The sequence below is a fragment of the Ictalurus furcatus genome, chromosome 15 (genome assembly GCF_023375685.1).
Source record: "Ictalurus furcatus strain D&B chromosome 15, Billie_1.0, whole genome shotgun sequence".
Classification (NCBI taxonomy): domain Eukaryota; kingdom Metazoa; phylum Chordata; class Actinopteri; order Siluriformes; family Ictaluridae; genus Ictalurus; species Ictalurus furcatus.
Genome location: NC_071269.1, coordinates 9292435 through 9303714, shown reverse-complemented (window position 1 = coordinate 9303714; position 11280 = coordinate 9292435). Strand labels below are relative to the sequence as shown.

Here is an 11280-nt window from a genome sequence, read left to right as displayed (position 1 = left end):
ATGCCAGATTAAACCACAAATTTAGTTCATGCTGGTTTGTTCTTCAATGGTGTGTGGATGTTCTATAGCTGCAGATGTAGAAATGGTGAGAGTGTGTTGGCAGTGATAGAAATGGGGTGTAGTCTCTGCATTCGGACAGACTTAAGGAGGAGCCATTTTTTTGCTACACACTTTTCATCTGTATCTTCCCTCATACAGAGACAGGTACACAAACCCTTGGTTCAACATGACTCTACGGGAGGTAAGGGCAATTTCAGCACAGCAGACTGACAACAAATTTTGATTAAATGTTTTGCTGTGTGGTGTGATTTACAAAGGAGACACTTAATATGGAAAATGTTGAGGAAAAACTTAATTGATTTACTTAATTCCAGTTAATTATATATATATATATATATATATATATATATATATATATATATATATATATATATATATATAGTTTATGTACAGCTTAAATTATCTTATTGAAAAGATTTAGTTTTTGCCCTATTTTAAAAATAAATGCTGGCTTTTTCATACACACTGCATGTGGTACCCTCTGGTACAAAACTTCAGCTCATAACTATGGTTATTCTGTACCCAGGAAATGGAAAACATAAAAAATATCAATCAGTTTAATGTAAATGATTATCAGTCTTTTATGAGTTATTTTTTCTATTTACCCTAGCTTTTTAATTGATCATGCCAAGTAAAAATCTTACATTTCAGTTGCAAATGTATGGCTTTGTAATTTTCAGACTTGCATGATCCAGTAATATTTCTGCTTTTTTCAATGATAGTCATTTAATAACTACTATCTTTATCTCTGGCATGTCAGCACTGTGAAAAGTGTGCATGTTATGGGATACATACCTTCATCTTTAGTTTTTATTTGGAATCCTTTATACTTGACAATAGAATGTTACATACATTACTTATGACCTGCTTCTTGGATCTACTTGATGGATTGTTTCTGTCTATAAGGAAATCATCTGTGAAGTTTAGTACTTGAAGAAGAACACAAATGAGAAATAACGTTTAGCACCATTTTAGGTAGACCTGAAGTATCTATGTCAATCTTGCATGCTGTTAAATATATATCTACAGTGGTGCTTGAAAGTTTGTGAACCCTTTAGAATGTTCTATATATCTGCATAAATATGACCTAAAACATGATCAGTCCTATAAAAGTAGACAAAGAGATCCCAATTAAACAAATGAGACAAAAATATTATGCTTGATCACTTATTAAAATTATCCAATATTTCATATCTGTGAGTGGCAAAAGTATGTGAACCTCTAGGATTAGCAGTTAATTTGAAGGTGAAATTAGAGTCAGGTCTTTTCAATCAATGGGATGATAATCAGGTGTGAGTGAGCACCCTGTTTTATTTAAAAAACAGGGATCTATCAAAATCTGATCTTCACATCACATGTTTGTGGAAATGTATCATGGCACAAACAAAGGGCTCTCTCACATTGGCTAATGTTAATGTTTATGAGTCCACCATCAGGAGAACGACAAACGACAATGGTGTGCATGGCAGACTTGCAAGGAGAAAACCACTGCTCTCCAAAAAGAACATTGCTGCCCATCTGCAGTTTGCAGATCATGTGGACAAGCCAGAAATGTTTTACGGGTGGATGAGACCAAAATAGAATTTTTTGGTTTAAATGAGAAGCGAAAACATTGCATTCCAGCATAAGAACCTTATCCCATTTGTGAAACATGCTGGTGGTAGTATCATGGTTTGGGCCTGTTTTGCTGCATCTGGGCCTGGATGACTTGCCATCATTGATGGAAACAATTAATTCTGATGTATACCACCCAATTCTAAAGGAAAATGTCTGGACATCTGTCTATGAACTGAATCTCAAGAGAAAGTGGAGCATGCAGCAAGATAACAACCTTAAGCACACAAGTCATTCTACAAAGAATGGTTAAAGAAGTATAAAGTTTATGTTTTGGAATAGAATCCAATAATCCAATAGAAATATTGTGGAAGGACCTGAAGCCCTGAAGCAAGCAGTTCATTTGAGGAAACTGAGCAACATCCCAGAGTTTAATCTGTTCTGTACTGAGGAATGGGCTAAAAGTCCTCCAAGCTGATGTGCAGAACTGATCAACATTTACCAGAAATGCTTAGATGCAGTTATTGCTCCACAAAGGGGTCACACCATACTGAAAGCAAAGGTTCCAATACTTTTGCCACACACATATATTTATTATTTGATCATTTTCCTCAGTAAATAAATGACCAAGTATAATATTTTGTCTCATTTGTTTAATAGGGTTCTCTTTATTTACTTTGAGGACTTCGAAAATCTGATGATGTTTTAGGTCATATTTATGCAAAAATATAGAAAATTCTAAAGGGTTCACAACTTTCAAGCACCACTGTACACTTATAGCAACCAAATCAACAATTTAGAAAACCTCAAATCAGACATGTTTAATCAGGACTACAGTATTGCATATACTGTTGCCTATATAGTTATATGGTCTCCCTGTCAGTGATCCAATTATTCAGTAGATTACAATTTCTTAAGGAAGAAAGTAAGGCTACATGACCCTCATTCTTGTACACTGGCTATCCACCAAACAGAGAATAGGCTTTGAAGTCCCCAACAACAAAAAGCATGCTATAACACATTTTAATATGTAAAAAAAAAAAAGTTAAATACTGTTTTCAGTAATTGTGCCAGTTTAATCATCATTTAATTTGACTACATCTTCTTATGTTTGCTATAAAATCCTTTATTATCTGTTATCTAATATTATTTAATATCTAATCATCATCATCATCATTATTATTTATTACCATCTCATTTTCCTTTTTTTTTTTTTTTTGCACCCTTCACTAACACCCTTTACTCTTTCTGCCACCCAAAAACTGATGAATTAGGAGGTGAAAAACCCTAAGTTTTGGCGGGGCATACTGGCCGAGATTATAGGCTCTCTGGTCTTTGTATCAGTTGTATTGGGCTCTTCACTATCAGGGCTCGAGGGTGTCTCTTCTGGACCTTTGTATCCAGCACTGGCAGCAGGTATGGCAGCAGTTGGCCTAGGACATTGCTTTAGAAAGACCAGTGGGGCTCAGGTGAGAAATTCTAATTTATCTATATGTGTGGTAGTAGTGTTGGCATGAGTGACACTAAGTAAGAGTGCTTGGCCCCTTTTCACTAATTCTTTCATTATGGCTTTAGGTGAACCCTGCTTTAACGTTGGCCTTATTAGCTACACGGAAACTGGATGCTTTAAAGGCCATGGTCTATGTGTTTGCCCAGTGTTTAGGAGCCACTGTAGGAGCTGGGATTCTCTACTTGGTCCTACCCTTAAAATCCACAGCTAAGATCTATGTCAATAAGGTAATGGGTTTAAAAGTTTTTCCTATATAAACCAAAAGCTCCAACTACAGTTTTCAGATCATAGTTTTCACTACAAAAAATCTGTCTCTTCACTAAAAGTTGAGTTAAAAGTTGAGTTAAATTATCCACCAAGTCATGGATAGCCTGAATCAGGACTTTAAATATTTTTGAGAGTATTGATAAAATGTTACTATTTAAAAATCTTAAAATTATTTTTTTTTCCTGTTATTTGAATTAAGGATTGATGACTAAATCAAATTAGGGTTTGTTTGAATCCTTTTTTGTTATATTATTTTATCATAAGTACAGATGCACCAATACTAAATTTCTTAGTATAACAAAATTATAAGAAAACTTAGTATAATTGGATAACCAATTATTCAGAGTGATATCGTCCGATACTGATAGTTCTGCCTTTTATGCCTTCTTTTAAATTAATAATGATTAATTCCACAATTCTGAAAGAAAATTTTTATCTCCATTTCAACAATTGTTTCACAGTAACTGGTCTCATAAACAGAAAACACATTACTCAAATTAACATTAACAATTAACTAACTTATGAAGATTAAATTACGATTTCTTAACTTATTGAATGTTATTAATTCATATTAACATTGACTGCATTCTAAAAAAACTTCCTGTTAGGCTCACATTCACTCACCATAAACAAAAGCATTTCTACTTCATCATTGAACAACAAACTGGTGATATATAATATACTAATAAAATGAACTTTTTTTAAAAATATTAACTCATATTAACATTATCTGGATATGAAACATACCACTCTACAAATGTATTTTTCTGTTCAAAATATACTTTTTTGTCAACTCATCTTCATGTAAATCTTTAAACGGTGTACTAGCGCTTTAATTCAGCGTGAGCAGCTTGAGCAGCGCGGTGAAAACAAATTAGACTCAACGCTGAAACTCCCGCTTCACTGATGCAGCATCCGGTGTAAAATTTTAGCAGTGCAGAGCTTGCAGAGCTTACAAACTGCAGTTTAGTCAGCATTCCACACAAGAGACATCATCTTTACACACAGCATGAAATTGATGTGTTTTCCCACCTTCTTTTGATTGACAGGATATAATCTGCCCTGATCATTGGATGTTTTTAAACTATCGGTCGATGGCCGATAGCATGAAAAATTGCCTTTATCGGCTGATACCAATCACTGGCCGATACATCAGTGCATTTCTAATCATAAGCTATTCCTTCCTATGCCTCTGAAGCAAAAGCACATTACATCTTCTACATGACTCAGTGCAGATGATTGGAACTTGTCTGTTAATACATGAAGCTTTAATATATCTAAATTGTGGTAAAATAATGATGCACTGATATCTGCTAGAAACCTTGTGGCACTTAGGCATTCCATTTCATCCCAAAGGTGATAAATGGGGCTGAGGTTAGGGCTCTGTGAAGGCCTCTTGAGTTATTCTACTCCAACCTTGGCAAACCATGTCTTCATTAACCTCACTTTGTGCACAGTGGCACTGTCATGCTAGAACATGTTTGGGCTAGGCCCCTTAGTTCCAGTAAAGGGAATTTGTAATGCTACTGAATACAGACTTCCTATATAATTTTGTGCTTCCCACTTTGTGGCAACAGTATGGGGATGGTCCACATATGGGTGTGATGGTCCACAAACCTTATAGTGTCATTTAGTGTATAAATTAGGGTGTTCATGTGAATCGGATGTGTCCGTGGATTACACCGTATGTACATCTTCAACGTGTTCTAGTCCGACACATATGCACGAGCTCCCGTGAGCGTCATGGATCAAGTGCAAGCGGCAGTCATAATGTAAAATTAACACTCGATTAGTGTTGAAATTAAAAAATTTCAGATCTTACCTCAGGCCACCTCACAAGTCGCTTGTTCGTGCACAAATTAAGAAAACAGGCCATTCAATTAGGAAATTATGTTTGAAAGACATAAAAATACAACACATTCCACACCTAGAGTGACATTAAACATTACAATAGGCAAGATTATGAATAAAGATAGATTTATAGCGCTTACCTTTTCCTTGTAAATCGGTGGTTACTGGCAAAATTAGGCGCATACGCAGTACTCCAAAAAACTTCCTTCAACAGTTTAAAATTCCAAGTCTCGTGCCTTCATTTAAAAAAATCTTTTTCATTCACAAAGATAAAATATTATGAATAATCACCATTTACTGCACAAAATGTTTCGTAGTTGTTGTAAATTGCCCTTTTGCTGGCAGATATTTGCCATTGATGTATGACAAATAATATCATAGGCCTAAATAAAATTTGTATTATTTATAATAAAATTCAGACATCGATTCATTTTCTTATAAGTAAAATGTTTGATACATTTAGTAAATTTCCCATATTATATCCAAAAGGCATATATCTCAACAAAGATAAAATGACAAAGTTATCTGGATACCAGGGTACCATCATTTCTGCGATGTCATCAGAATGTACTGTGTTTGCTGGGAATAAGGGAGTAATGGGATGAGAGCCTTGTTTTCTACATTGCTATACAACCATTTTATTTTATTTGAGAACTCAAATACTCATGTTCATTTCTACACAGCTGTTCAAAAGTTTGGAATAACTAATTTTCAATGAAAACACATAGTTTTATGTGGCCTCCCACTTCTCTTTCTGTCCTGGTTAGAGCCAGTTTGCATTGTTTCATGAAGAGAGTAGTCAGAGGTAGTAACGCGCTACATTTATTCCCTTACATTTACATGAATAACTTTTGGAAGAAAATGTACTTTTAAGAGTAGGTTTAACTGGCCATACCTATACTCTTACTCAAGTAAATTTTTAATCACAGACATGTACTTTTACCTTGCTACATTCGGTGGAGTTTCTCCGTTACTACTAAATATTAATGAATACAGTGGCATGCACAGACCTCCACTGGGGCAGGAGCAGAAGGAATAAAAATCTAATCAATCTTATCTTATTTTAATTGATAAACAAGAGTTAATTTCTATCAAAGACAATTCATTAGTGATTCCAAATTTCTGAACAGTAGGGTATACAGCTTTGATGAATAAGGGCTTTGGTGACTGTTGATTTTTTTTTAATTATCTTGGAGTGCCAATAATTCTGGAGTTGATGGTATGTATGGGGAAATGTGTGACAAGTAAAGTGAAAGTCACTGAGCCTCTATCAATAAGACTTTAATTTAAAATGTCCATTGAACATATGGCTAGATTCTGAGTTTGGTAAATGCTGTGGACATTGTTAGCTTTAAATCTACTTGACCTGTCATGACCTGTCATTTAGGTTAAGTTTCAAAGCATAAGCTTTCATCTGAATTTCATCTGATTCTTGTTCTTATAATGTAATATCTGATATACCGTGTTGATTATATGGTTAATTCACAAATCTGGCACAGACTCCTGGACTGTATTTATTATAAGTTGTATTAGAACTAAAGTCTTGAGGACTGGAGTAGAAGCTTATGGTATACAAAAATACTGGGAAGATTCTTTTTCAGAATGTAACGATACAAGGTTATAACAAAATTGGTTAAAGCTATTGGAAAAATGTTGGAAATGTGTCAACAGGCTTGGATTTAGAAATAATTGTCAAAAAAAAAAAACCCCAGATGTTATTCAATTGAAACACTCACTTTGGCACACCATAGGTACCAATGGAAGGAAATGCAGGGCAGGCTCTGGGGATGGAGGTACTTGTCACATTCCAATTGGTCTTTACCATCTTCTCAGTGGAGGCTCAGCGCAAGAGAGAGGAATGTGAACCTGGCAACCTGGCCATTGGCTGCTCCCTTAGTGCAGGGATTTTTACTGCAGTGAGTATGAGTTCATATTTACATCAATGCCAGCATTAATACATTATTTTCTAAATCCAAAGTTTTTGATTGACACTTTATTTATTATTCATATTATTCATATTTTATACTTTGCAGACTGCACAACCAACAACAAAAGCGTCCTCACTAACAAAACTGATAGTTATAACAATAAAATAATGAGTCAAATAGGTCAACACAATGTTCAAACATTTTTTTGTATTGAATGGCTGTAGATGACATAATTAGAAACATTTCTTTTAGAAGTTAATCCATTTGTTCCATAACATCATTGATCCCCTCAATGTGTATGTATGAAGATGTATTTATGTGGTCATAGGGTGGAATTTCTGGAGGCAGCATGAACCCAGCGAGATCTCTTGGACCTGCAATTATAGTTGGATACTGGGAACACCACTGGGTGAGTTATCTTATATTGCTTATAGACCAGTGCCATGTGCCTGTGTAAATAATTTTCCAATTTCTTATTTATTTCTGTACCATTACTAGTTCTAAATACATTGACAGATTAGTAATCAAGCTCAATTAATTTCTTTCATATGTAAGGTTTATTGGATTGGACCAGTGTTGGGTGCTGTGTTAGCTGGCGTGGCTCATGAATTCTTTTTCGCTGCAAGTGCCTCAAGGCAGAAGCTGGTGTCCTGTCTCACCTGTAAGGACATTGAGATATTCGAGACAGCCAGCATGTCCCGTTCATCTCTGTCAACCATCACACAGACAGCTGTGAGGACCAAGCAGAGTGACAAACTCGACCACAGCTGAAGTTTCACCATATTATCTATATGCTATATTTGATTTATATTGTACTGTACTACCTACATTGATGTTAAAAGAATATATATTGAAAAATAATAAATTGTTTGCATGCCACATGTTGAAGAAGAATGATGGTTTTTCAGTATACAGGTGCAACTCAAAAAATTTGAATATCGTGGAAAAGTAAAAAATTTTACGTAATGGAATTTGAAAAGTGGAACTTTCATATATTCTAGATTCATTACACATAAAGTGAAATATTTCAAGCCTTTTTTTGTTTTAATCTTGATGATTACAGCTCATGGAAATCAAAGATCCAGTATATCAAAATATTAGAATAAAGAATTAATAATACAGAACTGTCGACCTTCTGAAAAGTATGTTAATTTATGAACTCAATACTTGGTCGGGGCTCCTTTTGCACGAATTACTGCATCAATGTGGCGTGGCGTGGACGCAATCAGCCTGTAGCACTGTTGAGGTATTATGGAAGCCCAGGTTGCTTTGATAGCAGCCTTCAGCTCGTCTATATTGTTGGGTCTGGTGTCTCTCATAGATTCTCTATGGGGTTCGGGTCAAGCGAGTTGGCTGGCCCATCAAGCACAGTAATACCATGGTCAGAAAAACCAGTTACTAGTAGTTTTGGCACTGTGGGCAGGTGCCAAGTAAAAAAGCTGGGTGATCATCCTCAAAGTGTAGTGATTCCTTCATTTTTGCCAGGGGTTCTATACTTTCATAAATCTTAAGTGAAAGTGAAAACCCTTCCTGGGGAAGATTCAGTGAACAAATCTGGATATGGTAGTCAAGTCAACTCAAACTTTACTTATAAAGTATGTTTAAAGAAAACAGTAGTTGATCTAAAGTGCTGTACAAAACAGCATCCATCCATCCATCCATCCATCCATCCATCTTCTACTGCTCACTCCTTCTTCAGGGTCGTGGGGGAACCTGGAGCCAATCCCAGGGAGCATCGGGCACAAGGCGGGGTACACCCTGGACAGGTGCCAGTCCATCGCAGGGCACACAAAACATCATATAATATCATATTAAATGACATCAGAAGACAAAGAATAAAAATAAGTTTTAAGAGAAGATTAAAAAAGAGCTGAAGATGGAACAGATCTCACGTGAAAGGGGAGATTGTTCCAGAGATTGGGACTAACCACAGAAAATGCTCGATCACCATTTGTATTAGTATGACAATGGGGGACAGATAGAAGAAATTGATTACAGGATCTTAGTGTTCTGGTAGGAGAATAAGGGTGAAGAAGGTCAGTAATGTACTTTGGAGCAAGATCAGAAAGAGCTTTGTATACATAAAAAAGAATTTTAAAATAAATTCTAAACTTGAGGAGGAAACCAATGAAGAGATACCAAAACAGAGTAAATGTGATCCCTCTTTTTAGTCCCTGTTCAAAATCTAGCTGTGCATTTTGCACAAGCTGGAGCAAGCTAAGGCAGGTTGAGGAAGGTCAACATACAGAGAATTACATTAGTCCAACTGTGATGTAATAAGAGCATGAATCCCGGATTCTAAGTCTTTTGAAGAGAGAAACTGCTTTAATTTTGAATAGACCTTAAATGAAAAAAGCTTCCTTGACAACAGCACTAAGTTGCTTATCACACTGTAAGTTTAATTCAAAAATATTTCCAGGATTTGTGACATACTTATGTATATTGAAGGAAAGAGGACCTAACTGGGCCTCAAGAACAGAGGAAACAGTAGGAGAGCCTTAAAATAATGACCAGTTTTACTCTCATTTAACTGCGGAAAATTGTTAGCCATTCAACGTTTTATGTCCTCAAGACATTTAAAAAGAGACCCAAAAGGTCTGTTACGATTTGACCTAACTGGCAAATATAATTGGGTGTCATCAGCATAGCAGTGATAGGAAATATTATATTCCTGAAAAATAGAACCCAGGGGAAATATATAAATGGAAAACTATAAAGGACCCAAGATGGAACCCTGAGGAACACCTGATTACTGAAGAAGTCCTATCATTCAGATAAGAAACAAACCACTGCAAAGCCAGACCCTGGATGCCAACCACAGACTCTAAGCAAGTTGAAAGAATACTATGGTCAATAGTATCAAAAGCAGCACTAAGATGCAATACAGCCAACACAGCACATGTGCCAGAGTCAAGTGAAATCAAAATATAATTTCTTGACTTTGACTTGCGTTTTATCTTTCATTGTCAGAATAGATGTCTAACCTGATGTGGAAGCGACAATATGTAATAAAATCAAAGACTATACACAAGGTGGTAAACCTCACTCACCTTAAACATTCTCCTCCAGCTCTGTCTCAGACTCTGTGTCTGAGCACAAGCAATCTTCCTCCTCTGTGGACCCAAAATGTTGCAGTAGACAGTCGTCATCTCCTCCTCTTTCTCGTAACAGGCTTATGGTTTTAACAATATTACTACTATTGTCCATTACTATGGGTAATACTTTGTCTGCTGTTATTTTCCATGCCTCCAAAGTTAAGTCAATACAATGTGTAATCGCTTCACTTGTGTGAGGATGCTCCAGTCGGTGCAAATTTAGCAATGCGTGCTTTAGACAAAGGCTGATGTTAAATACATTCAGACACACCAAAAATGATGATTTAAGTCCTTGCTTACTCCATCCATCAACACACAAAGTTACCTTCCTTGCATCATTCTAAACTCCTTTTCATTTCTGAACCATTGAGTTAATTTTTGCCCCAATTAATCCATTCACTCTTGCTGACCCTGGTGTTTTAAATTTTGGCTCTAGGGCTTTGGAAAAATATTTAAAAGCGACTGATTTGCATAGCCTTATAGACACCCTAGTCTCAGTGAACATATAAAACAATGCTTTCTCTTCAGCCAGGTGTTTCAAGGACTTCTGCTGGTTTGCTCCAGTTACTCCCATGTCCCTCAGGAAGCAAACAGTTGATGTTCCGATAAAGCCACCGCATCCTACTTCTACTGGGTAGATGATGGTTCTCCAGACAGCCTCTTTACACTCAGCGATGAGATCGGAGTATTTCAGCCTCTTCCTCTCAATAATACTTGAGAATGAATAGCCAACTGTTTACAGTCATATTGTAAATAGTTAGGCTTAATGCTCAATTAAATTAATGTAGTTGTAATAACTCTTCCATTCAAAGAATTCCATGTCCCTTTTCAGTAGCCAGTATAACCCTCTCACCTGTACCTGTCTGGCTTGGCTCCTGATGCTCAGTGGGCTCTCCCTCACTCTCTGAGCTTGCCTCTGCCTCATTTTTAATAGAAGTATTGCAAATTTCATTTGAAATTAAATATTTAAAATTTCACAGCATATACAGATGCAACTCATTTAGAATATTTGTAG

General features: G+C 36.0%; 1 protein-coding gene across 1 annotated transcript; it reads left to right on the top strand.

The window, feature by feature from the left end:
* Positions 1–226: 226 nt before the first annotated feature.
* LOC128619442 (aquaporin-4) lies at positions 227–8349 on the top strand. The gene is made up of 6 exons (XM_053643623.1): positions 227–241; positions 2889–3083; positions 3190–3351; positions 6994–7158; positions 7499–7579; positions 7726–8349. The coding sequence occupies exons 1-6, from the start codon at positions 227–229 to the stop codon at positions 7939–7941; spliced, it is 834 nt and encodes a 277-aa protein (XP_053499598.1). The 3' UTR covers positions 7942–8349.
* Positions 8350–11280: the final 2931 nt, after the last annotated feature.